Below are 26,823 nucleotides of genomic sequence, written 5' to 3'. Positions count from 1 at the left end.
GATCACATCACATGCTCCCACAATAATCATTTGACGCACCTTCATTGGTCTATGGGACACATGCCCTCCTATTGTCTCCCCCTTTTCGATATATTTAAACAAACCTAACTAAAAACATGACACGTTTCAATTATATAGTACATAATTTAATAATTTAATGTNAAAAAAAAAAAAAAAAAAAAAAAAAAAAAAAAAAAAAAAAAACCATTGTAGTTTATGTGATTTGATATTCCCCTCTTTTTATTCTACTTGCCCTACAAGACATTGCCTCCCTTTAACTTAAATAATGGCCAATCTCTACCTACTACATAGTTTCTAATGTATGAATAATTGATACTTGTTGGGCTACATTTGAAATTAGAGGTTTTAGGGTTTATAGGGACATAAAATATTTTACTACTTCAATTATTTGTATATAAATTAATGGCAAGTTCAATTATTTCAACGACCACATAAAATGAAAAATAATGAATGCTCACATTTTAGTGTTAAGAAAAAATAATAATATTGAAAAGTATTAATAGTAATGGTTTATTATTCATATATAGAAATTTACAACGAAAAAAAATATATAAATATAATATTAGAGTAATAATGAAACCGATATAACTATGCAATCAAGGTTACATTAATCGTAATTAGAAAAAAATAAGAAAAGCGTTTGGTATTAAGAGGATGTTTAATAATTTTATTTAGGTTTAAATTACTTAAATTATAACTTCTAATAAAATTTAAAATTATAGCATTGGTTAAGTTATTAGAATTATTTATACCTTAAAATTACGAAAATGTCCGATTTCCGTATCTTTGATGGGTCCTCCCACACCTGAATCAAATCCCGACCAATCAGGCATCTCTCCATCCAGTGACTCGGATTCCCAAGACAACCGAAACGGCATAAACTAATCGCATCAACCGCCATTAGGACACGTGGCAAATAAAGAATGTTAAAATTATTCTGCTGTCGCCACGTGTACCACACATCACACGTGCTCCCACGCTTTTATAACCTGAAAATCCCTCTACCGGATCTTCTCCATTACATACAGTCTCTCATTGATCTCCATGGTTTCTCAAACATGCACAATGCCATGTCATACGACGCCGTTTAAGCTTGTGACTCTCACAACCCCAAACACGAGTTGCCTGGCAGCTCACAACGGGCTCCTCTACTCCGGCTCCACCAACCAAATCGCCGTCTTCGATTTAACCAACTTTACCCAAATCGACACGCTTCGCACTAACGACGCTGCTTCGGGGTCCGTGAAGTCCATCGCTTTTGGGCGTTGGAAAATCTTCACGGCCCACCAGGACTGCAAGATCCGCGTGTGGAAGATCACCTGCTCGAAACGACGACACGGACACCGTCTTCTGGCCACTCTTCCCACCGTTAAGGACAAGCTCTACCGGTTTATTTCGCCGAGTAATTACGTTCATGTACGGCGCCACCACAAGCGGCTGTGGATTGAGCATTGGGATGCGGTTTCTTGGTTGGTGGTTAATGAGGGGTTTGTGTACTCTGTTTCCTGGGATCGGAGTTTTAAGGTTTGGAGTGCTTCCGACCTTAAGTGTTTGTCGTCGGTGAAAGCCCACGACGATGCAGTCAACGCGGTTGGTGTGGGTCAGAACGGCGTCGTTTACACTGGCTCTGCCGATGGGATTATCGGAATTTGGGAGATCAGGGAGGGGAAGAAAAAGAAGCATAGGTTGGTCAGGACTTTGGACAAGCATAAATCTACAGTAAGATTAAAATAACCCCTAAATTTTGTCAAGGATTATAGGAAATTTTGAGAAGCCGAGATTAAAGTTATTAGAGTTTATGTTCAAAGTGGATAATATTATTCATTCGTGATTCGTAACAAATTTAATGGTTGTATTGAAACAGATAAATGCGATCGCATTGAACGAGGGAGGGACGGTGATGTTTTCGGGGAGCAGTGACCGTTCGATAATGGTGTGGAAGAAAGATGAGGCGGGGAAGCAGATTGGGTTTGTGGAGGCTTTATGGGGTCATGAAGGGGCTGTATTGTGCTTGTATAGTGTCCGAGATTTGTTAGTCAGTGGGTCTGAGGATCGGACCGTCAGGATTTGGAGAGGTGACGTCACAAATGGCTATCAATGTACGGCTGTGATGGAAGGACACAGATCGCCGGTGAAGTCGTTGGTGGTGGTCGGAGCCGGTGAACGGTGTTTGATGATCTGTAGTGCCAGTTTGGACGGAGAAATACGAGTTTGGAGTTTGAGGCTTTGATTTATTCCATTTCAATTCCCAAAGTTATCCCTTGTAAATTAAAAGTTCTTTCAAATAAATAAAAAATAAATATTTAATTATATAAACAATTTCAAAAATTAAACTGCGCACGTGACAAGAGAAGTGATTTGGTGCAGGCCTCAATATGGGCCCTACTTTAAGCCCAAATAAATGGCATAAAAGACAAGCCCAAATAAATAGAATAAATGACATAAAAGTCGTTAGCCCAAATAAATGCATATAAATACTAAAACGAGCGGCAACTGGAAGAGGGAAAGCAGATCAAAACGTTTTGGTGCGGAATAAGTTGTAATTTTAAAGTTGCTTCTTGCATACTCGCTCTCGCAGTCGCTAGTCTCGCTCGCCATGGAAGAGAGCACATTCGATCCTGTAATCTTTCATCTTCGAGTTTGATCGTTTTCATTGAAGTTTTATTCGTCGATTGTTTGTTCTCTTCAATGTCTGCTACGTGTATGCTTTCCATTCAACTAGGTGTTTGTTTGTATATAATTGACAGGATCTGATTCACGCCATCTTCAAGCTTGAGTGGAGCAGAAGATCACTTGGTTGGACTTCGGATCGCTCTCTCCTTCCGTCTAGTTTTTATTTTCTTTCAATTTTTAGTTATCTTTGTTTCCTCTTCTTTCTGATAATTTCTTCATTTTCCGTTTTGGTGCTCGCATTTCTTCAGAGCGCGAGAAAAACGAGAGCTCGGATGCTATGGATTGTGAGGTGATTTCCTTTCCCGGAGTTTATTGTGAAAATTTCTGTTTAACCGCTATTATTTTCTTCCGTGAAAATGTTTGTCGTCGTTTTGGTTTTCGATGTACTGGTACATAGGTAAATCTTAGAATGCTCTTGTTAGTTCTTGAAGTTCACACGATTCTACCAATTTTGTGTACATTTCAACTACCGAACATATGCACAAGGCAGAAGTATATATGAAAGTTGATATGTAGTCTAATGGATTTAACAACAAATCAGTGATTATCTATCTTGTTGCGAACTTGGAGTAAGGTTCTTTCTCGATTAGACCAGTGGAGTTGATCTTTAGCTCACATATGTTCTTCAGGTTGACGCTGGAACATCAAAGAAGAGCAGGCCGATGTCAGGTGTCATTAGTTTTTACGTCAACAACTTGTTTTTCATTTCTAAGTCGTAGTTTCTATTATGCGAGTCTTTTTTCCATCAAGCTCGTGTTCTTTGAATGGTTGCCGTCTACCGGAAGATGCAGAAACCATTTCTAACCTCGCTATTCCCATGCAGCCAATGCTAATGCACTTAAATTGAGCTCTAAACTTCTACAAATCTTTGTGTCAGGTACCTAAAGTCAGAGGCTAATTTGGTTTATAAAAAATTTCTTCTTCTTTTAGGTTAACTTTTTTTATTTATGCAGAGGCCGTACAGCGTGCTGCAACAATTGCTGAAGCAGAAGGTATTAGCAGAATTGAAGCCACTCATTTGGAGAGGATTCTTCCGCAGTTACTACTGGACTTTTGAGGTAGCATTCCGTTTCATACGTTTCAATGTTTTGCTCTTGAAGATTAAGTTCTTGATTTATTGAGTGATTATTGGGGCTGTATCAGTCGTTAATGCCTAAGTTTGCTAATATGAGAGAGATCTCATAAATAGAATGGGATTGGGGGTAGATATTGGTATATGTTTCAAGTAGTTTGTAATTGGGAGGGTAGGAGAGAGTTTTCTCGTTTTGTAGTCTTCTTCTGATCCCAATACAAACATCAATCTGGTTCATCAGTCCAATTCTAACTTGGTGCTCCCACTCCATAGTCTATAGAAGTAGGTTTCAGAATGCACAGCTGGTGTGGTGAATAAATTTCTCAATGAAAGAACTTCCTATCCATTAAAAATTCCTCTTGCTGGTTTGTTTGGTTTTTGTAAGAGATTCCTCTAAGGTCGGCTAAGAGATGTCTTTTCCAGGAGGATCAAGCAGCCAATAAAAGAATTTGTATGAACAAGGTCTGTCTGATTCTTGTTCTTCCACTATCAAATAATTTATCATCATTAGTAAGTAATTCTTGTGATCCTATTTTTCGTAAAGCCTGAATAAAAGATTGAAAAGCAGAAAAATATAAAGGAAGAAAATAAAATTCCTTGATTAAAATTGTTGAGTCCCCGTCCAGAGATCTTTTGAGGGCAGAAAAGTAAAAGCCAACAGAACGTGAATGATAGATATGGGTTTATGGTAGTAGAAAACGATCATTAAAATGCAAGCCAGGGTTCGTATTGTTAGGATGCCGGTGGGTTCATGATACCTTATGAATGTTTATTAACTAAAAATAATTACGTTCTATTCTTTGATACGTAATATTGAAGTACTGAGAAGGACAAGTGTCTTAGTTGCAATCTGGACTGTAGCAGTACACAGTTGCTCCTCTTCCTGTTTCTGTGTGTCCTCTTAGGGTGTTCCTCATCTTTCTTAGACCTTGCTATTTCATTTTCAAAATTTACGTTTAGGTTTTGCCTTGGAATACGCAAGCAGATGATCAAAGTGCACAAATATATAAACATTTAGATATTTGATTGACAACGCACATTTTTGGAAGCAGAAATTATACAGATACAATCTTTTACAAGCATTATTATTTTAGACGTTTAGAGAGGAAGTTTCAGGTACGTCGTGCTTGATCTGTGACAGCATGCATCTGACATCCTTACTGTTAGGCCTCTCTTTTGGATTATCCATAGTGCAAAAGCAGGCAATTTTGAGGGCCAAGAGCATTTGCTCCTCCCAGCCATTTCCCAGGAGCTTCGGATCAATGGCTCTCCTAGGATTATCCGAAGTCATCACATTCTTCATCCACTTAACCAAACTCATCTCATCCGTGTCCTGGAAAAACTCATCAGATGGAAGTTTCCCGATCACCAAGACACCAAGCAGAACCCCAAAGCCGTATATATCGCACTTATCAGTGAACTTCAAGGTCTGATGATACTCTGGTGCGATGTATCCTACGGTACCTGCAACATTTGAAGCTGTCATGTGAGTTTGGGCATCTGGCATTGCTTTTGCCAGCCCAAAATCAGCAATTCGAGCTTCCATGTCGTCATCAAGCAAAACATTTGCAGGCTTCAGATCCCTGTGAATAATACGCGGGGTATGGTTCATGTGAAGATACTCCAGCCCAGATGCCACTCCGAGAGCGATGTTATGCCGAGTAAGCCAATCTAGTTCTTTCACTCCTCCCGAAACCTGATTCAATATATCTTGCAAGCTGCCATTCTTCATCAACTCGTACACAAGGTAATGGCAATCAGGACGGGGGACATGGGCCACAAGAGGAAGAAGATTCCGATGCCGGATTTCACCCACAGTTCTGATCTCTGACTTGATCTGACGCATTTTCTTGCTCATAAACCTGCTATCCTCGTCAGCTAACTCGGCCGCGTCCTTTGGGGGCTGAGTTATCTTCTTAATCGCAAACATTTTTCCGCTTTTTTCTGGTAATTCCGCCTTGTAAACTTCTCCACATCCACCTTTTCCAATCAGTTCGAGCGATGCTAGTGCATCGTCTTTCTCTAGAAAAGCCAGATCCTCTCGTTTTATCAGCTTAGGTGCAAATATTGAGGGTCCCGAATTCTTGCTTCCACCTTTTATAACTGCTATGACGAGTTTAACCATTAGTGAAAAGATAAACCCTGACAAACTTCCAGCAATTGCTCCAGCGAGGAACCCAAGAATCCAAGCAAGTACTATCTTTCCTTTATTCTTCCGGTTCCTATGAGGAGGTGAGGCCGCAGGAGATGGAGCTTGAGCACTCGAAGTTGGCGCTGTGGCGGCGGCACTGTGATTGCCTTTCGTACTGGACTTCTCAGCTAATAACTTATAACGCTTGGGAACTTCGGTAGTTGAGTAGAACTCAACGCCTTTCACGATGGGGTATGAACTTTCGAGAAGGGGGTTTCCAGAGAAGTTGAAGACTCGAAGATTGCGAAAAGAACGAATTGAAGCTGGGATTCGCCCCGTGAAGTAATTGTTGGCTATGGAGAGACTTTCCAAATGGGGAAAATACTTCAAGAAATCCAAACTCCCCGAGAACTTATTGGACGAAAAATCGATGACCCGAAGGCGAGTCAACGAGGACAATCCGGACGGAACTTTTCCAGAAAAGTGGTTGTTTTGGAGATCGAGAACTTCCAATTTTCGGCAGTCGACGATTTGGGCAGGCACTTGGTCAACGAGGTGATTATTAGAAATCGTAAGCTCTTTCAACTCCGATAGCCGGCCGATAGCCGGAGGAAGAGAACCAGCAAGATCTTTGGACTTGAAAATGAGCCTGGTGACCCTCAAAACGTAAGTGCCGTTGCTGGAGAGCCGTCTCTCGCAGAATACACCGGCGTTGTCGCATGGGTAGGGGGAGAGTTGACCGTCAATACCCAAGTTATTCTTGATGATAGAAAAGGCTCTGAGATCTGAAGGATCAATGTTCAGTCGGGCATGGACATGGAAAAGGACGGAGAGAAAAACTAAGAATGGAAGGAGTTTGGAGGAAGGTAAAGCCATTTTCCGGCTGCGAGCGAAGGGAGTTTGCCGGCAAGCAAAAGAATTGGCAGTAGAGTTAGACTTGGTCTTCTTCTTTATAGGCGTGTCTCCAACGAAAAACGGGATCACAATTGGATGGCTGGAGCCCACTTTCATTTTGGTAATCTTTTAATTTTTATTTACTTTTCAAAGTATCTAATTGTTTAATACGTTAAAGTCAAAATCTCACATGATTTTTTTAAAAAAATAAAATTCACAAAAAATCGTTGTTAGAAATTAAAATCTTCAATTTTAGGGAGAAGAATATTACGAAGACCATCCCATCACTCGTTCTCATCAATAGACTTGAAGTGGAACAAGTCTTAAGCCTTGCAGCCTAAGCTTGGCTCAAAATTAATTTCTCAAAATTAAACTTTGATTGAGTCATATTTGAATTGATTCATTATGTTTTTAGTTAATATAAAATTTTAAAAGTGATAAAAACTAATTAAAAATAATAATAAAAAAATACAAAATAACACTATAAATCAATAATGTTGTCAAACAAATAATAATAATAATAATACAAAAATTTTAAAANGTATTTTAACCATTTATATGTGTAAGACACTTAAACTTGAGCGTTTCCTTACAGATTCGTCGAAAAACATCGAACGAAACAAAGGTTTTTCACATAGTCATTCGGGTGCCTCCACGAGGGTCTTTTCGTAGGTGTGGAGGTTGTGAAGTCTTTTCGACACTTGTAAATGTTTTTTTTCTTCTTCTGTTTTTGTTCAAAACTTAACTTGATTATTTAAACTACTCCAGAAAACGGATAAGTGGAATTAGTATTTATAAGCTTAATTTGAATCGGTGTGTTTTATGTTATTTTTCCTTTTTGGTTTTTAAAACTTCTAATGTTTTGTNCAAGTTAGTACGAGCTTAATTTAAATTGAGTCTTATTTTAGCATTGGGCTTCAAAACATATTATTATTATTTGTTTGCGAAGACTTTCAATTCTTGGTTACTATTTAGACGAGGAAAAAAACCTTGAAACTCCAACAACAACCAAGGCAGCCAGGAATGCAATTTTTCCCCAAATAGATTTTGACCACTGACGATAACTCAACAAAATTTTATTACTAATTTTATTTTATAAATTTAAAATTCTATCTTATACATTTGTGAATTTTAAAAAATCTTTAAATTTTATATTTTTAAAATTTTATAGATTAAATATTAGATACTACATTTATATTTTGACATGAAAAATACTTTGAAACTTCTTTGGAATCTTCAATACGCGTTTAAGTCTTTGTTTTCATTCAAGTAAACGGACAAGGGCACCAAGTCTTGTAGCTATTATCAGCCGTTGGATCCATGCTTTAATGCTTAGAAATGGACCTAGTCCACGGACCCCACACCACACAAATGGTGTCCTTTTATGTCCCTCTATTATTGTTTCTCCTCACACAAAAAATCAATTTTAACCTATTAAATTCATTTTAACTCTATTTTTTCTTTGTTTTATTTTGTTTAAAATAAATTATTTACTAGAGTTTTATCATCAACTTTAATTTTTAAATCATAAAAACTAAATTCTTTCTTGGAATACGAGTCAGCTATAACTTTGATGAAATTGAAATTGTATGACAATTTATTTAGAAACTATAATTGAGAATTGTTGGATGATAAAAGTCACACATCGGCTGATTTAGTGGAGGAACATAAGTCTATAATCAAAGAATACTCCCTCTATTGGTCAGAGGCCTTTTGGAGAAAACCATGAAATTTTATACTTAAAATGGAGATTTTTGATTCATCCTATCAGTATTTTTGTTTAATTTCTAAATTGAAAGAATTAATAATACAATTAACTTATATTTTAATAAAAATATTATGTTTTAAAAATTTGAGCGAGATGGTGATTGAGAGGACAACTTAGTAATTTCAATACACATAATAAATAAATATGAAAGAAGACCCTTTTGTCCCATAAAACGAATTAATTAAATACGAGTAGTACGATAGTGGCTTTGTGGAATAAAAAACACAATATTTTAATTAATTGGACTGCTCTCAATTTCAAATTCACATTATAAGAGCTTGGAATAAAATTAGATTAACTACCATTAAAGTCCTTTAAAAGTTTGAAACTATAATGCCCCATTTCAAATAAAGTAACAATTTACTAACAAAAAAATTAAAATTAAACCACGTGATCGTATTTGAATTTTACTTTTCGTTTTAGACTACAAAATATTTCATGTCAAACATATTTTTTATTTTAATGGTAGTTTTAAAATATCAATAATATTATGATATTATGTGATGTCCCATATTGGTTGGGGAAGAGAACAAACCACCATTTATAAGGATGTGGAAATCTTTTACTAGTAGACGCGTTTTAAAGCGTTAAGGGAAGCCCGAAAAGAAAATAAAATATCTGCTAGCCATGGATCTGGGTCCTTACACATTAAAAATAGTAAAGAGTAGAGTATACTTAGAGATCTTTATAAGGTGCGACCAAAATGGAAAACAAAAATTAGAAGAGATTTTTCAATTTTTATATAATAGAGTTTTTTTATGAACTTTAAAATTTTTGATCTATTTAAAAAATGTATAATATCATAATAAAATTGATAATATTATGTAAATAAAAATATAATAGGAGATTTCAAATATAATTTCTAAAAATTCAAATTCAATATTATATTAAAAGTAGTGAAGCCGGGGAGGCGTGGATTTGCACGGGTCAGGATGGGAATTTTTGATTTTCCGTTTGGTCTCACACGTGTGAAAAAAAAAATACTAAGGCGGTGTGGAATTTTTGCTGACAGCTGTCTATGTATTTAATTATTTTATTCTGATGGATTAATTGGGAAAGAAGGAGAAAATGAATTTAACTCAAATATCCCCGTCACTCCGCTATTGTGCGCCTTCTATTGGACTGTACTTCAACACCCCCTCATCTCTCCGCCGCCACCGCCACCGCCACCGCCGTCTCCGTCTTCCCACCGCCCTACCACCGACCACTTCTTCTGTTCCGAAAACCACCACCACTATCATCTCCTTCTTACCTCGATTTCTAAACCCTCATTTCGTCACGGGAAATTGTCTTCTTTCCAGGATGGAGGTACTCTCTCCCTCTCTCTCTATCTACCGCTAATTCCCACCGATTTTCGTTATTTGAAATTGGAGATACATGGATTTCCCCAAAATGGATGAATTGCCCCCCCATCCATTTCTGACGCTGAAGGTATATCGTGTTTGTTTGTATGTGCATCCACGACCCCCAACTTCTGGTATTTTTGTATTCGATTTTAGGAGGAAGAAGCTGTGTAAAAATTTGTTCGTCTTTCTCTCTTATCTGGATTTTGGATAATTCGAAATTGTTCCATAGAGAAGCATCCCTTTGAAACTTCTTGAATCTTCATTTTAATCATTCAATGTATTTTTTTTTTCAATACATGTAGTTTCAGGGGATTTTAATTCGAGTGGTATGTGTAGTGTATTCTATTCTGGTATATTTTCCTTGGGATGTGCAATCTTTTCATTATGATATCCGACGGCATACATGTCCGGGTGTATTGGACGGACAGGTTTCGTCCCTAAACGGCCCGGCTTCTGAGGCTGTGGAGATTGATAAGGTAATTGCATTAACGATAGTGAGCTAAGGGTCGCATTGAAGATGAATAGCTTTATGAATTAATGAGATAGACTTAGGAATTCCTTTGTGAATTGTTTATTATTTTGGTGTTTCTATTAAGGGGAAGTATTTTTCGTTTTCAATTCTTTATAAGGGGTTGAATGTTTGATCGTAGTATCTCATTGCAGAGATTCTGGAGTGGAAGTGGCATAGGTACAAACAAAGAAATGGTGGAGAATCTCCAGAACTATGGAGTGGTTAGGTCAAAGAAGGTTTCTGAAGTAATGGAGAGTGTAGATAGGGCCTTCTTCGTACCGGATGGTGTTCCACCTTATGTTGATACTCCCGTGCCGATAGGTTACAATGCCACTATATCTGCACCTCACATGCATGCTACTTGCCTTCAGTTGTTGGAGAAACACTTGCAGCCTGGAATGCGAGCTTTGGACGTTGGCTCAGGTTCTCCATCTTACTGACATCTTCTACATACTGAAAATTGAATTCGTGGTTTTATCGTAACTGTTGAGTTTTAAAGGATGCCCAACTATGTTCGAGTTCTGAGCAACTTAAGACATTTTGGCTCAGGACTTATAATTAGAAAATATATATTGTGAGATCGCACCACGTAGGTTGGGGAGGAGAACAAAACCTTGAGAGACACATTTTAAAAACCTTTAGAGAAAACCTAAAGACGACAATATCAGTTTGGACATTGTTGACGATTGTTGGGAGGGAGTCCTACATTGGCTAGTTTAGGGAATGATCATGGGTTTCTAAGTAAGGAATACATCCCCATTGGTACGAGGCCTTTTGGGGAAGCCCAAAGCAAAACCACGAGACGATATCATACAATTGTGAAGATTCGTGATTCCTAAAAGACATTGCCTCACGGATTTGATGTATTATCCATCTTTACTTCCACTTCTTGAGTGCTCCCCGCCAAAAGAAAAGAAAAACATCTAAATTGTAGAAGAATTATTGTGGTTTGTCCTACAAGGGTAGAGTGTTGTCTTGACATACACTACCCAATTGAAAATGCTATCTGGTTAGTGAAGGTTGTGGGTATTCATTCTTCAAGATTCGATTTTTCCAACTACTTGGTTTCCAGATAGGGCTAAAATGGTAGCGAGCTCAAAAGGGCAAACAGACAAGAAGATACAATTTTATTACCCTTCATGTTTGAAATTGGATTTTCAACTCCAAAATATCAATTCCTCGACCCCTACCCGTTCCTTTATGTTTGAAATTGGTGACCTTGGCAGGAACGGGATACTTGACTGCATGCTTTGCATTAATGGTTGGACCCGAAGGTCGTGCCGTTGGTGTGGAACATATTCCTGAGTTGGTTGCTTCCTCAATCAAGAATATTGAAAAAAGTGCTGCTGCTCCTTTACTGAAAGAAGGCTCCCTCTCTGTACATGTTGGTGGTACGTTCGTCTTTTTTTCCATTTCGTAGAGCCATAAATGTTCTTTTAATCTAGAATAGGAACTCTTTTCCTTAGTTTAGTTGATCCGTCAAGTGATATTCTTGCACCCATTTTATTTTTGAACTGGTGGAATGATATATTCTTGAGAGTAATGGTAGTTTCAAGATACTTTGAGTGAAACGCTTTCCCGACAAGACTTCGGTTCGTTATTGTTATTGGATGTTGTAGATGGCAGGCAGGGTTGGGCAGAGTGTGCACCATACGACGCCATTCATGTTGGGGCAGCTGCTGCTGAAATTCCTCCGGCTCTCATTGACCAGTTAAAACCAGGCGGGAGAATGGTGATTCCAGTTGGGAACATATTCCAGGATTTAAAGGTTGTGGACAAAGATACCGATGGCTCTATTAACATCCACGACGAGACTTCTGTTCGTTATGTGCCTCTTACCAGTCGAGAAGCTCAGTTAGGTGACAACTGATCTGGTTTGGGCATAGCTTTTATCAAGAATGCTGTATAGGAACTTTTTGAAACCGTTTGTTGAGCTATATCATCCTTGTAAATTTAATCCTCAATGTCGATATTTGGTACAAAATAAGAATAAGTGTGTTTGACACATTTATCATTACGAAATTTCAACAACCCTTTGGCCATGTTCTCGAGGGGGTTCATGTTTCAATGGATTTTGGGTCTCTATTAATCGAGATGGATCGTTTATTCCTGGATGATTTGTTCGTCTCCTTCAGTGACTAATATCAAATTTTGATAACTTCAGTGAACGATGAATCGAGAGCAGGGTGGAAGGATAAAAAAAAGGTACAACACTTTTGAAACAAGTAACTCCCATCATCCAGAATAAGAACAGACTTGAAATTGTGAAAGCATAAAGGACAACAAATTGCACTTTTACAAGGTGGCTAAACAATGGCACTACAAAACTCACCTATACTTTCGGAAGAAAAGATGAAGAAAAGCGAAACACAGAACAAACAAGAGAAAAAGGGCATTGGGTTTCATCATATCATGGTTCAGTTCAGAAATTGCGCCTTGGTTTTTCCTCTGCGACATTCACTCTGATTGCCCTTCCATCTACGCTCTGCACATTTCAAATTCCAGAATGTTTTGTTAGCAGTTGACAAGATTCAAGTAACTGGGTGTTATCAAGTTCGGATTCTAAAACAATTTTGCTGTAAAGAAACTGCAATTTTCATACCTGCCCATCCAGAGCAGCAATGGCATCATTCATTCCAGTTTCGTCGGCCATGGTCACGAAGCCAAATCCACGAGAACGGCCACTGTCCCGGTCGTAAAGAACCCGAGCGTCTACTACTTTACCATGTTCACTGAAGACCTGCTCCAGGCGTGCACTGTCTACTTCCCATGCAAGATTACCAACATAGATTCTGAAAGCTGGTTGAAATGTTCGAGGTTGGCGTTCTGGCCTTGAACCTCTGGCGGCAGCCTTATTAACAACCAACGTCCTCCCCAAGAACTCCTATAAACCCACACAATCAATTAAAATTTTAAGAAGCAAGCAAAAATCAAGGGGCAGCTGAACCAAAGGAAAAATGAACCAATTGATATGTTTGAGATACTCTAGTAACAGCCCAGACAATAGGTTTACACAAGGACATGGCCTTCCTTTATAGGAACTTTAACCTCAAAACAAATCAATGGCAAATCCTGAGAACAAGATCAGCCTTAGCCAGGAAAGAGAGCAGTCAGAAGTAACTCCTAGACCCATACAGACCCTGACTAAGATTCATGAAAAACAGTTCATTTAAACTCTTCTGAATTTTCCATTGAAAAGTAGGAATGAAATATGGGTGAATCCTGTGTAGAAGAGAAAGTTAGATAAGGTTTGAATTTATGAAGAAATTGAAGATCAAAAGCTTACATAACGGTTGAAGGTATCCACAGCTTTCTCAGCTTCTTCAACACTACTCATTGTCACAAAACCGAAACCACGACTCCGATCTGATTGTCGGTCGTAAATAACCTACAGTCCTCAAAAGCAGCAGATTAAGAGCTTAAACCCTAAATCCATAAACAAAAAAAACATTCAATTCACCAAACTCTGGAATCTCACCTCAGCAATCTCGACAGTTCCAGCCTTCTCAAACAGCATTGCAAGCTTTTGACTATCAACGTCATATGACAAATTCCCAACATACAATTTAGCGTCTTCATTTGGCTCCTCCAAAGGGCCTTCTTCCTCGTCTCCCAGCTCCAAAACTCCTCCTCCTTCACCCTCACTTCCTCCATCATCTTCGCCTTCACCTTCACCTTCCCAATCAGAAATACGAGACTCATTCTCACTGAGCTCTTGATTTTCCCAATGAGGGCCTTCTTCGCCATCCTCGTCGCCGCCGAGTTTTGGGTCAATGGTGATGGTATCGTCTTCTTGGCCCCACTCCGAAGACTGGGCTACAGAGGCAACTAGCGATGAGAGATGTGTCTTCTTCTTCGAGGAGGAAAAGAGCGAAGAACAATGAGAAGAGGAAAGATGGAAGGGGGCGGTGGTGAATTTGGAAGGGAAAGAGAGAAAAGAGTGCGGGGGTCTGCAGGTGAAGAGAGAAGGCAAAGAGAGAAGGCAAGAATCTGCCTTGGATAAGGGCTTCAAAATTGAAGTGGCTGAAGAAGAAGCCATTTCTGAATCTCAGGGAGAGGAGAGGAAGAGAACGAAGAAGAAGGGTTTTAGAGGAGAGGCCTAACACCCAGGAGCTAAGGATAAGGGTCAGTGAAGGAACAGAGAGAGAAGAGAGAAGAGAGAGAGAAATTAACGGACTGAAAACATAAAAAGGCCACATCCTGGGCTCTACACAACAAGGTCCAGTCAGATGAGTTTAGGCCCAAATTCTTATTTGGGCTCTACACAACAAGGTCCAGTAGGCCCAGCCCAAATTCTTATTTGGGCTCTACACAATAAGGTCCAATAGGCCCAGCCCAAATTCTTGTTTGGGCTCTACATAACAAGGTCAAGTAGGCCCACACAACAAGGTCCAATAGGCCCAGCCCAAATTCTTATTCGGGCTCGACATAACAAGGTCCAGTAGGCCCAAATTCTTCTTTGGGCTCTATACAACAAGGTCCGGTGGGCCCAAATTCTTCTTTGGGCTCTACACAACAAGGTCCATTGGGCCCAAATTCTTCTTTGGGCTCTACACAACAATGTCCAATAGGCCCAGCCCAAATTCTTATTTGGGCTTTACACAACAAGGTTCAGTGGGCCCAAATTCTTCTTTGGGCTCTACACAACAAGGTCCATTGGGCCCAAATTCTTCTTTGGGCTTTACACAACAAGGTCCAGTGGGCCCAAATTCTTCTTTGGGCTTTACACAACAAGGTCCAATGGGCCCAAATTCTTCTTTCGGCTCTACACAACAAGGTCCAGTGGGCCCAAATTCTTCTTTCGGCTCTACACACAAGGTCCAGTGGGCCCAAATTCTTCTTTGGGCTCAACACAAGGTCCAGTAGGCCCAAATTCTTTTTGGGCTCTACACAACAAGGTCCAGTCAGATGAGTTTAAGCCCAAATGAAACCAAACTTTTTATTAAATAGTGTGATTCTTTTACAAGATTTAGCCGAAATGAACGGCTGAGATTCATATTTCAAACAAAATATTCCTCATGCTCAACATTTCATCAATATACAAACTCTATCTCTCTTGAAATGGAACCATCTTCAAGTTTCACTCTTAATAGTCCACTTCCAGATTCATAGGTAAACTCCTCTTCTTTCAGGTCAACTGTGCATCGGCTTGGTTTCGTGCTCGAGTACGCTCCAAATCTGCCACAGAATCGTCCCCTCATTTTGATGGTGCATTGTGAAAGATCCATACTGTGACTTAGAGTTTCGATAACTCCTCCTGAATTATACATGTCGAGCGATCCTATTGGTGCGAAGTGAATATCGTTGCCGAAAACCTGATCATATAACCGTTTAGATCAATAACTAGTTTCGAAGTGATGATGACATTCATAACTTATATATATATATATATATATATATATATATATATCTTTACTGACCCTGATTGGAGCAATGGTGTATATCTCACACTCTAAAGTTCTCAATCCAACCTCAACACTTTCTTTCCGTTTCAATTTAGAAAGAGATCCTACAAACGTTAGTTCAAACTTTTTCAGCTAAAAGTGTCTGATCATCAGAGATAAATGGGCAAAAAAGGAGTGGAAATCAAACCTGAGTTGAACGCATAAACTGCACAATCTCCATCCCAGTTTTCACCTGCAACATCTTCAAGAAATTCTACATCATTTGGTCGGACACTACCTGTGATTGTTAAATTTGTAGACTTTGAGGTATCTTCATTCTGAGCTACTTTCATCAATGGCCACTGTCCTGCGCCTTGGCAGTTAAACACGCCTACGATCCCGGTTAACTTGTTCAAGTTCCATATTTTCAATATACTGCAGGGAAGGCAATGCCACAAAAGGTTCAGCGGTTCAAAGTTCCGTGCATTGGTTCTAATGAGACTGGTAACAAACATTTCTTCCATACCTTTTTCCATCCATCACAGGGTCCCGAAATAAGCAGTCTCGAGTAGGGCGACCTGCATGTCTTGCCCGTAGGACTGATCCATCAGGTAATACTAGCTTCCTGAGTATCTTGAAATCATGGTTCCCGGGCTTGTCGCTGTTTTGATGTTAGTTCGAGTTAGCAATGATTTCAAAGAGCTTAGCTAATACAAATTAGAAACATGTCATAAGCAAGTGTACTACCTAACATATACAGCACAGCCACCCAACGCTCTTGCTGCACCATGGAACTCAGCTGTTTCATGTTTGCTCTATAAATTTTTGAAAAAACGCAATGTTTTAGATTTCGTGATCTTAAGTGCCTCCAACGATGCAGTTTTTAACTGAAAAACTTACATGAAACATGTCCCAATCTGGCACAACAATCTCCCCTAATAGAAGGCTATTAAAAGCCACAGCAGCAACATGTAAAGTTTGAAACGTTGGCTCTCTAGGCATGAAGTCCTCTGACACTCTAGCAACTGCACTCTTCTTTGAACTAACAGAAGAAACTAACAAATAAAACAAATGTACGTCGAAAAAGTGCGTGCTTGTCTGAGGCATTTAGGAGTAAACAAATCGACAAACCTGTATATCGAGTCGGAGTTATGACTCATGCAACAAATCAGATTAGTTTCTTTGAAGTTTCTTACAACTGATTGTTCTAACGCTTCTTGATACTGTCTAGTGATTGATACACGTCCACCGTGTCCTGTACCTAAGGTCTCCATTATGTTTTGGACATCCACCTTGACCCCGTCAATGCCAATGCTCGCTAGATAGCCATGGAGATCATTGTAGAAGTCGTAAATCTTCTCGGGGTCGATAACTCCAAGTCCATATTTCTCCAAGATATCCACGACAACGTCTGTAAGATTGCTAACGTTCCCTGGTGACTGAATGGGATACTCGATCTTAGGATTGTACTTCTTCATTGATTCAGAAGACGGGAGCACGCCTCCCCAGTAACCAGCTAAAGCATGCCATACATAGACATATCTACAATGTTATAAAGCAAATACTGCAAATATCAATAATACCATCCTCAACAAAATTTTGGATACCAAAAATGAATGAAGAGAGTTAATCATGATTGTAAGTGAACTCACTTGAGCCCATATTGTTCTTTAATGCTATGAACAAGCTCCTGTAGAGAATCATCTGAACCAGAACCCCTGAACTTTTTGTTCTCTTTGATGTCCGATAGTCTCGTGGCAAACCTACAGTTCGAGAAGTAAAATTTGTACTAAGAGAGTGATTCCGAGACCAAAAATTTTGATTAACAAGAGATTACTAAGTTTCAGCAGAAAGGTCCATGCTTACTGTATCCATTCGATATCCGGTTCACCTTCTTTGCGATATTCATTTACGGTCTCTTGCCATCCATCGTCAATAATTAGAAATTTCGGGGAAATACCTCCATCCGAAAAACTATAAACAAAAATGCAACTCATAAAATTCATCTAAAATGGATCGTGAAGAATGATTGTCATGTATAAAGTTTCTCGTCTTTTATTTTACCTCTGGAGACCTTCCTTTATCCCCTGTGGATTAACATCGGTGTAAAACGCATCCCAAGTGCACCAACCAAACAAGTCCAAATGCGAAGGAATCTATCAAAAGGAAAACAAGATACGACGTCTTAACACGAATTCCTGCAATAACGAAACAGCTAAGAACAATATGACATTGATCACCTTCTTGTTGTCGATGCAACTAAAAGTTCCTTTAACCTTTTCGAGTACCCTACACGACAAGTCGAGGTGAACTTAGAGGATTTTGTTCCCGTTGTTAACTTGTTTGAGAAATCACAAAAAAAGGAGAGAGGCATACTTCATAGAATTTGTAATGATCTCAAAAGGATTGTCTCCTGAGTTTATAAATACAGCTTCCAATGTTTTTGAAGTTTGAACATTAACATCCCCTAAAAGAAAACACCAAAATCAGATCCAATTCAAACATATCCAAAAGGAACACCTATGATTAAACAGAACTGACCACTCTCAGCACATAATTGAAGCTCATTTTGTGAGGTTCCTTGCAAAGTTGCACGGAATGATCCATCCAAGACAGGCAAAATCAGGATGTAATAAGACCTATCAGTGTCTTGATCAGCTGAACTTTCATCATTCAAAGCAGATTCTTCTGCCACTTTTAAAAGAAGCATTTGGGTTTCCACAGGCACTTCACTGCCTGACTTCCCAATTCTTGGTATCATCCACCACATTTTGAATCTGTATAGGCATAAAAACTCGTGCCTACTGCATTGAAACCCCCAAATCCCAAAAGGAAACGTTAACTTCTCATAGTATATGTAAGATTTAAATGCTGGTATAAGCATAGTTCTCTGTTTGTTCATCAGATATCACATCAAAAGCAAGAAGATCCATATGGGATCATAAAACTATGCCATCCGATCCATCCCAAGCAAAGGAAAAATGGTCAAACGAGGCCGCCACAACATGGCTCAGCTAATTTAGGGAATGATCGTAGGTTTATAAGTGAAGAATACTAAGCTAATTTAGGGAATGATCGTAGGTTTATAAGTGAAGAATACTAAGTCCATTAGTAAGAGGCCTTTTGAACAAGCCCAAAGGAGCTTGGAGCTTATTCTGAAAGTGTACAATAGTGTAAAATCTCCCCGAAAAGGCAAAGGGAAGATAAAATACTCACTCAAGAATTCCGACTGAAAACAGATGACGAGAGCTAGAGGTAGAAGCAGTGGCGCCGAGGAAAGCTGCCCGATGCGTCACTGGAGAGACAACAACATTGTCCGGTACGGCGGTCAGAACCACCTTGTCGCCGACGATGAGGCATCCATCTTTGATACTCGGCAAGGTCGTGATCGTCATATTCGAATTGAAACTCGAAAAACAACGAACCCTACCCCCAAACTTTGAGCGGGAAACAAATTGACGAAAGCTAAATGGAAGAAGATTTGATTGAAAAGCAAGGTTTGGACGAAATGGGTAGCGAAATCTGAAGAAATCGGTTGAAACCAGAAGCTGGAGAGGGGAGATTTTCAACGCGAAGGGTTTATACATTGAAAATCAAATACTGTGCGACCAATTTATATAGGCCTCATTAAATCTCTATTTCTTAAAGAGACCGAAACGGAAAGAAGGAAAGACAAGAAGAAGACGACCTGAATTGGTTGGTGGGAAACAATGGAAATTCTTTTAAAAATTGCATAAATCCTCTTTATTTCGCCCTCGATTCATCTCCATCTGAAACAGAAATGGATATGTTTCATGAAACATGATTGGCACCAAGTAATGATGGAAAGGAAGAAAAACAGCACCCAAATTAATTACAAGGAACAAAATAAGAAAATTGTATCAAAATTAAATTAAATTAAACGCCGGCTTGTTCTTAGAACATTCCATAAGTTTCACGTTCCACGATTTCTATAGTTGTTAATCCAAACGGACCATATAAATTATTTTAAAAGTTGACCTTTTATTTAATGTTCGTGTTTTCTCGAGCTTCCCGAATTTTAAAGTATTTTGTTCGTTTTTGGCTGACGTGGATATGTGTTGGCAGGTAGAGCGGAAATTTCGGTGAAGTGGAGCGTTGCTGTCTGAGTAGACCGAGATAAAATCTTACGTGGCTATGACGAGGATTGACGGAATTTTTTTATACACCAAAAAAAAAAAATTCATAAAATACAATAATACATCACAAAATGACGTGTCAAAATACTAAAATATGATCCAAATATGGAAGATTTAATAAATTTCTTGAAATAATGCAATAACTTTATTAAATGATTTTTATTGCACATACAATTTGGATCAAGTAAATATGATCCAAATATGGAAGATTTTTTTTTAATTCGTGGAGATATTGTCTTATTCACCTAAGAACTCGAAGTTGAGGAGAACTAAGTTACTTTGAAAGCTTCGTAGAATCAGGAATTGATGAATCTTATCCACCGAGAAACGCTGGGAATTCCGCCATTAACGACCGTCAGCAAGTAAAAACCGGCGGGTGCAACATTGGGCGACGGTGGAGCCTCCACAACGGTACTTATCCATTGGCCATTGCTGTCTATCTCCGTGTTCCTGTTCTTCAGTTTCAGCAACCTTTGATTCATCGAAATCGAGTGAGTCGTGAATGGCGGTGCGTAAGCGTTGAATTCCAGAACTCCGCTCCTTCTCCTCTCCAATTTGAATCGAACGGTGAATTGTTTGCCGTATTTGATGCCGTGATCACCTTGAGCATAGTGTATCGACACGTTCTTTGGCCTCTGACCGTCGTATTTTGGGTCAGTATAATCTGGATGATATGCTTGTAATCTGAGTTCGGTCGGGTAATGTACGTGCTCGAATGTGTAATTTCTATGGGGATTCCCGCCTGCAACTAAGATTCTTCCGTCGGTAAGAACAATCGCTGATGAGTGGTACATTCTTGCTATTTTGGTAGATTTCAGGACTGAGAATCTTCTGTTTGGTTTGTTTTTAGGGTTGTAGAGAAAGGGTCGAATGGAAGCGTTTCTTGCGTTGCCCCATCCTGCACTACCAGTTTTAGCGCCATTAATGATCAAGATATTGCCCGTTGGAAGGATCAGCATATCGTGCATGAGACGGGGTTCTGGCATTTGTTCCATTTTCCATTTGTTCGTGTTCCCAGTGATCACCATTCTTCCGCATGATTGCAGACCTTTCACGAACCGCCCACGTCCTGCTGCTCTATAAGCTCCGGTAGCAGAGCCCCCGCACACCATGACTTCGACCTTTCGAAACCTGTCTGCGTGATCCAATGGGAGGATCACCGACGAGCCAGTGCTGGGGTAATTCCGCGACCCCCGACCAGGTATTCGAGGAAATGTCTTGACCACTTTGTTTCGTCTATAATTGAAGAGAACAGAGTCTCTGTTGGCGAAAATGAACAAGTTCCCATCAGAGGAGAGATGAAGAAAGGGATAGAGATTGTTTCCTCCCTCCCGATCATCAAAAGTTCGATGCAAGAATGGTAGATCAAAGGCCTTCTCTTTCCCCATTTTTGGAACAAATTCATATGTGAAGGCCCTCCTACCACCCACCACGATTACCCGATCATGCTCGGGAAGGATTAGATTCGAAGCATACCAACGATCATTTGATAACAGTGAATGGGATTCACTCCAGTCACAATGACGGTCTTTACAAGGCCTGAATTTGCGGATCCTTCGAGACCCGCTACCATGCCCACCTGTTTGTAACAAAGTTCCATTGCTCAGGAAGGAACCAGAGGAGCACATTGCATCGGAAGATAGCCGCAGAGCTCTAACTTCATTCCTTGAAATGTCATACTCCACAGAATGGGCATAACAGTCGGGGTCTATATTGTCGGCATGGGCCGATGTACACCTTTCCCCCCCGAATCGTCGACGGAGTTTATATTGAGATGGGCCAGCACTGGTTTGATCAAATACAACAACAGTATTGTGGCGGGTTAAAGCCATGTGCATGGCCACTACGCCAGTGTTATTCAAAAGAAGCTCCCACCTTCCTCCTGTTTGCGTTGGTGGGGAAACTCCAACTACACAACTGAGTTGTATACATTGCAGCAGCAGCACGATGAGAACTGCAGAAAAATGGTTGTGATTGGCCATGTGGGTTGGTCTGAATATTGTTGGAAGAGGTGAAGTTGTTTATATAAGCTTCCCACCTAGTTGAGTGAGTAATGTTTGCGGAAAAGTTTGGTTCATTCAAGAAATACTGTGAGTTAGTTTGGCCCAAATTCAGGATATAGAAGCTGTCATGCATAAGAGAGCGTGAGGTTTGCCTGAAACTTAGTCAGCCTATTTCTGTAACGTACAGAAAGCAATGCAAGCGCCTCTTTCTGTGAGGGTGTTAGGTAGAGTTCAATGCAGCTGGTAATGAGAAATCAAGTCTCTTATGCCACTAAAGATATTGTAATTACATTCATACTAATGAAAAACTAGTTTGGTAAAGAATTCGAGGCGTATATTGCCCCTACGAGACTTAACGAGCATCATTTCTAGACATTTTATGGAATGACATGGAAACACATGAATGAAAATCAGTGGGACAAACTATCGATATTTACAAAATTATATCGTTCGACTTACCAAATCACCGACACCTTTTCGAGCCCAGTAAAGGAGTTGCAAAGACGACTCAAGCAAGAAGCTGGAGTTGATATTGGGAAATGAGAAAGAATTCAGCACAGAGGGTTTTAGCTAATAAAGCTTTATCTTAGTTTCAATAAAGCTGCGGCATATGGGGCACAACTGAAGATCCTGTCCACATTCACAGCATGTCTGCAGATAGTAAAAGTTTAGTGTTTCTTCCGGGTAATGTTTGAGTCAGGCATCAAAAGCTTCAATATGAAAGTTACCAATGCGATTACCTGATGTCCACAACCAAAAGCCATATCTTTTGCATTGGAGATGCAAATGGGACAAGCCTGCAACAGATGGTGTAAAAATCTTCATTTCCATTTTTCAATTTTCATACCCAATAGAATAGAAGCTCTACTTAGTCTTCATTGCTGAGATAATATGGATCTAAAAAGGGAAAAGAGGCATTTACATGGGCATCAGGAACCGAACTTAGAGGAGGTGCAGATCGGACAGGAGCAACTCCAGCAAATGAGCGTGGCATTGGGCGAGAACTGCTCGAGTTAGAGGTCTTTTGGAAACTAGGACCATAGCGAGGAGGGGGAAGAGGAAATCGGTCGATTTCCTTCCCTCTGCTGGCACTGGTGGAGTAGTGAAAGAGAATACTATTTAAGAAAAAAATCATGGAAGGAAATACACTACCATTTAACTGCAAAAATCTTAAGTATACTACTTCTGAATCCTGTTATTACCCCAAAATATCAAGCTCCAGTGTTGCTTTATACTGGGAGGGTATTTCCATGAGTGCTGCTAGAGCAAATTCCGTTTCCTTTCGAGCTCGATCCATATTTTTCAACATTATATTTGTGAAGTTTACAAACTGCAGAATTAGAAGTGCAAAATGGCATTTCTCAGATTTCAAGCTACGACAGAAGCAAGTCCAGTTTGAGAAACAAAACACTAAAACCCTCCTAAGAAGAGTAGTTACTTGGAAATTATCAAAGGCTCGAGCCGGGATATTGTCGTCAAATTCCCTCATCATGTCCCAAGGTCCATCCCCTACTCCGACCAGTATAATTGACAGGGGGTATGCACTGCAATTCAACATGAAGTTACAGAGCACGAATAATGCCATTTCTGTTCCATTATTGATAACTTAACCTACCTAGCTTTCACAATTGCTTCAATGGTTTTCTTTTCCTGTGGGCTAAACTGTCCACCCTCTGTATCAACACTTCTTGTAACCTGTCAAAGAGAATAAAGACTATCTTTCAACCACCATGAGAGAACTTGGCTTTAGTTAGTACTCGCCACAGACATCAGTCAGGCTGGAAACTCTATTTAAAGACTACATAAATTATGAATAGCTTACTGAACAAGCAGTGTATTGCTTGATAAATAAAACTGACTGATATCAGTTTAATCAGCCATGATTATGAATGAGAAGATTTCTACATCCTCCAAAAATTAGAATTTTTGACACATTCATTCATCAGTTGGAGAGGGGAATGAAGTATTCTTTATAAGGGTGTGGAAACATCTCCCTAGCAGACGAGTTTTAAAAACCTTGGGAGGAAGTCCAAAAGAAAAAGTTTAAAGAGGACAATATTTGCTAGCGGTGGGCTTGAGTTGTTAGATGCAACTTTTGTTTCTGTTGTTTAGGCTGAAATTAAATGGTTCCATATTTTCACTGCTGATTGTGAAACTAATATCATTTACATAACTACTAATTTCTTATGCATCTGGGAACAAACAGGAAGTTATGCTATAAACATGAGCTCTAAAACAATCAAAATTGAAGTCCAGTTGGAATGGAGCTGAAAGTACCTGACCATCAGCTATTATTACCAATACATGATATTGGCCACCACTTTGCTCTACGATTGTGATACCCATTTCGATAATAGGAGCAAATGATGTTGGTCCTGTCCCAGGAATGAAATCATGAAAGTATAGTAAGTAAAAGCTAACAATAGAAAGGAATAATAGCAAATGGTCAGACTGCAACCTGCAAGTCGAAGATGAGGCACAAGTTCCCTATATCTATCCAACACTTCTTCGAATCCAATACAAACTCGATCGTCTGGATAAAAGCTGAAAACCTCTTGGTCATGAGTCGATGCTGCCAACGTTTAGAGTCACATACTTCACTACTGTTTATTCAAACAAAAATGTGCGAAAAACAGATCAACTGCAAAAATCTTTAGAAGAAATACCATCTCCAAAACCAAAGCAAGGAATCAAATTATCTTCATCAAAGGAAGATAATGTTTTCCCAATAATTGCTATTGCTTGTTCATAGGGATTTTGCTCATCTCCAATGTGATGCAAACTTCTACGGTTAAATGATCTTGCTCCTATGTAAAGGGCATAGTTAGCATGTGCACATGCTATGCAAGAAAGAGATTAGAACGTTAAATGGCCAAAGCAAGGCTGAACCTGTCCACTCATTGCTCTTTGTGAAATCTATACCAACGATAAGATTCGAAGACTCGAGGCCTGCACGAGCCAATGCCTCGGTAACCTGTGAAGAGTATCAGAGTATAGAAATGAGTTTCATGCTGAAATATTTAGTGTCAATAAAGTTTTGCACTATGAATTGCAGCAGACCTGCTCAAGACTATTATAGTTATCATCTATCCTTGAATACTTCCTCTCCAGCCTCTTTCTTGTCTCAGGGGCCTGAGTTCCACCATAGCTTGGAGTTGGAGGTGCAAACTGATACTGTGGCCTTGGTTGATTATATGGCGACCCCGGATAATTGTAATTACTCCACTGCTGTGAGTTAGACCGACTAGACGAATGGCGTCTTGAACTTCCAGGCTTAGAACTTTTCCCACCCATCACTTTACAAGAACTCTGCAACATGAAGGTGATTGTAAGCATCATTCACTGGAAATTCTATGTGTTTTTATATATAGAGGAAGCTACGTTTCACAAAACAAGGCCCAAAACACAAAAGAGGTTTAACTATACAAATGAAATGAATGGTATGAGATCCCACATCGGTTGGGGAAGAGAACAAAACATTCTTTATAAGGGTGCGGAAACTTCTCTCTAGTAGACGCGTTTTAAAGCCTTGAGGGGAAGCTCGAAAGGAAAAGTCAAAAGAAGACAATATATGCTGGCGGTGGGCTTTGACAGTTACAAATGGTAGCAGAGCCAGACACTAGGCGATGTGTCCACGAGAAGACTGAGCCCCGAAGGGGTTGGACACAAGGCAGTGTGCCAACAAGGACGCTGGTCCCCGAAGGGGGTGGACTGGGGGGTCCCACATCGATTGGAGAAGGGAACGAGTGTCAACAAGGACGCTAGCCCCAAAGGGGGATGGATTATGAGATCCCATATCGATTGGAGAGGAGAATGAAATATTCTTTATAAGGCTGTGAAAACCTCTCCCTAGTAGACCTGATTTGAAGCCTGGAGAGGAATCATGAAAGGGAAAACCTAAAAAGGAGAATATCTGCTGACGGTGGTTTCACAATTACACATGGGTTCTAAGATCAGAAAGAATCCAAATGAAAGACAAACAAAACAACCCTACTGTTAGAAGGTTGAATGATGATAAAAGCTTCGTATCTTTGTACAGAACATGTAAATTCAGTGGTTTGATACGAGAGACAAGTACATGCAAGGATTTCCGAGAACTTCTGCAATAAACCCAAATCTCCAAGAGGCAATCCAAACCCAAAATCTACTAGGAGCAATGGTAATATTCAGGATCAATGATCTGACGAAGATTTGGATTAAATTTCGCAAGAAGAATATCGATAAACAGAGAATTTAATCATCCATCCCACCGACAAAAAGAGTTGAAAATTTCACTCGGCTGAGTACAATCTGAAAAAACGGCATAAACAAAGTCGACGCAAGAGCTGCATTTAAAGTTTCAGCCACACTCGCTCACAAATCAGAGCAAATAAGAAACTCCAAATACAAAATTTCATCAACAGAATCCAATCAGAGAGAAGAAGAAGAAATTAAAAACGCGAACAAAACTTACAGAGCCGGAGAATCTGCTGCGAGTCAAGAGTGCGAAGCAGAGCAATTCCTGAAGAACAATGAACAACAGAAGCACCGATACGATTGAAACAAAAAAAGGAGATGAAATTAGGTGATGAAGCTCATGGGCAGGAAAGCGAGTTTTAGAAGAATTGCTACTTGGCAATGATGAATTTCCAGGAAGATTCCCGCGCAGCCAAAATAGTTCTGATTGCTACTCTCGCCGATCCCGACACGTCCTCTATACCTCTATCCTTTATTTCTCTCTGCAACTTCCAAATATTATTCCCAAATCATCAAACCCGAATTTTAAGGGAAAATTATATATATTTCATTAACAATGTAAGTATTTTAAAGGTGAAGAAGTTTATACTTTTTCCAAGATTTTAAATATATAAATATCTTTTATTA

The 26,823-nt window shown here is 39.4% G+C and overlaps 8 protein-coding genes across 12 annotated transcripts; 3 read left to right on the top strand and 5 right to left on the bottom strand.

Moving 5' to 3' along the window:
• Nucleotides 1–1,056: 1,056 nt before the first annotated feature.
• On the top strand, nucleotides 1,057–2,282 carry LOC111780611 (protein JINGUBANG-like). Its single transcript, XM_023661051.1, has 2 exons — nucleotides 1,057–1,740; nucleotides 1,886–2,282. Exons 1-2 carry the CDS (start codon nucleotides 1,066–1,068, stop codon nucleotides 2,249–2,251), a joined length of 1,041 nt encoding a protein of 346 aa, XP_023516819.1. The 5' UTR covers nucleotides 1,057–1,065; the 3' UTR covers nucleotides 2,252–2,282.
• A 252-nt stretch (nucleotides 2,283–2,534) lies between these two features.
• On the top strand, nucleotides 2,535–4,150 carry LOC111780488 (protein MHF2 homolog). Its single transcript, XM_023660908.1, has 6 exons — nucleotides 2,535–2,641; nucleotides 2,769–2,817; nucleotides 2,943–2,983; nucleotides 3,324–3,363; nucleotides 3,518–3,571; nucleotides 3,648–4,150. The coding sequence occupies exons 1-6, from the start codon at nucleotides 2,618–2,620 to the stop codon at nucleotides 3,749–3,751; spliced, it is 312 nt and encodes a 103-aa protein (XP_023516676.1). The 5' UTR covers nucleotides 2,535–2,617; the 3' UTR covers nucleotides 3,752–4,150.
• A 602-nt stretch (nucleotides 4,151–4,752) lies between these two features.
• LOC111780486 (leucine-rich repeat receptor-like serine/threonine/tyrosine-protein kinase SOBIR1) lies at nucleotides 4,753–6,979 on the bottom strand. The gene has a single exon (XM_023660907.1). The coding sequence runs from the start codon at nucleotides 6,906–6,908 to the stop codon at nucleotides 4,857–4,859; it is 2,052 nt and encodes a 683-aa protein (XP_023516675.1). The 5' UTR covers nucleotides 6,909–6,979; the 3' UTR covers nucleotides 4,753–4,856.
• Nucleotides 6,980–9,616: 2,637 nt separating this feature from the next.
• On the top strand, nucleotides 9,617–12,530 carry LOC111779927 (protein-L-isoaspartate O-methyltransferase 1-like). Of its 5 annotated transcripts, none has more exons than XM_023660126.1 (5): nucleotides 9,617–9,867; nucleotides 10,334–10,381; nucleotides 10,569–10,839; nucleotides 11,643–11,807; nucleotides 12,036–12,530. In XM_023660126.1, the coding sequence occupies exons 1-5, from the start codon at nucleotides 9,628–9,630 to the stop codon at nucleotides 12,284–12,286; spliced, it is 975 nt and encodes a 324-aa protein (XP_023515894.1). In that variant the 5' UTR covers nucleotides 9,617–9,627; the 3' UTR covers nucleotides 12,287–12,530. The 5 variants fall into 5 exon arrangements, with proteins under 5 accessions (XP_023515894.1, XP_023515892.1, XP_023515895.1 ...); XM_023660124.1 differs by having other exon boundaries at nucleotides 10,208–10,381; XM_023660128.1 differs by having other exon boundaries at nucleotides 9,738–9,990; nucleotides 10,208–10,381; nucleotides 12,036–12,526.
• Nucleotides 12,531–12,603: 73 nt separating this feature from the next.
• LOC111779928 (28 kDa ribonucleoprotein, chloroplastic-like) lies at nucleotides 12,604–14,577 on the bottom strand. Its single transcript, XM_023660130.1, has 4 exons — nucleotides 13,895–14,577; nucleotides 13,703–13,804; nucleotides 13,019–13,300; nucleotides 12,604–12,901 (listed from the first exon to the last, which is right to left on the bottom strand). The coding sequence occupies exons 1-4, from the start codon at nucleotides 14,453–14,455 to the stop codon at nucleotides 12,839–12,841; spliced, it is 1,008 nt and encodes a 335-aa protein (XP_023515898.1). The 5' UTR covers nucleotides 14,456–14,577; the 3' UTR covers nucleotides 12,604–12,838.
• A 752-nt stretch (nucleotides 14,578–15,329) lies between these two features.
• On the bottom strand, nucleotides 15,330–19,714 carry LOC111780632 (probable galactinol--sucrose galactosyltransferase 2). The gene is made up of 14 exons (XM_023661085.1): nucleotides 19,017–19,714; nucleotides 18,342–18,604; nucleotides 18,177–18,267; nucleotides 18,041–18,089; nucleotides 17,865–17,956; nucleotides 17,667–17,774; nucleotides 17,453–17,563; nucleotides 16,932–17,342; nucleotides 16,701–16,842; nucleotides 16,548–16,615; nucleotides 16,327–16,461; nucleotides 16,009–16,235; nucleotides 15,837–15,925; nucleotides 15,330–15,731 (listed from the first exon to the last, which is right to left on the bottom strand). Exons 1-14 carry the CDS (start codon nucleotides 19,385–19,387, stop codon nucleotides 15,450–15,452), a joined length of 2,439 nt encoding a protein of 812 aa, XP_023516853.1. The 5' UTR covers nucleotides 19,388–19,714; the 3' UTR covers nucleotides 15,330–15,449.
• Nucleotides 19,715–20,082: 368 nt separating this feature from the next.
• LOC111779688 (aldehyde oxidase GLOX-like) lies at nucleotides 20,083–22,099 on the bottom strand. Its single transcript, XM_023659802.1, has one exon. The coding sequence runs from the start codon at nucleotides 21,937–21,939 to the stop codon at nucleotides 20,254–20,256; it is 1,686 nt and encodes a 561-aa protein (XP_023515570.1). The 5' UTR covers nucleotides 21,940–22,099; the 3' UTR covers nucleotides 20,083–20,253.
• A 126-nt stretch (nucleotides 22,100–22,225) lies between these two features.
• LOC111779691 (E3 ubiquitin-protein ligase RGLG2-like) lies at nucleotides 22,226–26,726 on the bottom strand. The gene is made up of 13 exons (XM_023659806.1): nucleotides 26,572–26,726; nucleotides 26,414–26,461; nucleotides 25,021–25,269; nucleotides 24,850–24,934; nucleotides 24,627–24,767; nucleotides 24,419–24,532; nucleotides 24,238–24,335; nucleotides 23,576–23,655; nucleotides 23,399–23,504; nucleotides 23,163–23,290; nucleotides 22,883–23,051; nucleotides 22,701–22,757; nucleotides 22,226–22,611 (listed from the first exon to the last, which is right to left on the bottom strand). The coding sequence occupies exons 3-13, from the start codon at nucleotides 25,252–25,254 to the stop codon at nucleotides 22,531–22,533; spliced, it is 1,293 nt and encodes a 430-aa protein (XP_023515574.1). The 5' UTR covers nucleotides 25,255–25,269; nucleotides 26,414–26,461; nucleotides 26,572–26,726; the 3' UTR covers nucleotides 22,226–22,530.
• Between the last annotated feature and the right edge of the window lie 97 nt (nucleotides 26,727–26,823).

This window comes from Cucurbita pepo, chromosome LG18, assembly GCF_002806865.2.
Source record: "Cucurbita pepo subsp. pepo cultivar mu-cu-16 chromosome LG18, ASM280686v2, whole genome shotgun sequence".
Classification (NCBI taxonomy): domain Eukaryota; kingdom Viridiplantae; phylum Streptophyta; class Magnoliopsida; order Cucurbitales; family Cucurbitaceae; genus Cucurbita; species Cucurbita pepo.
This window is presented reverse-complemented; position numbering and strand designations above follow the sequence as displayed.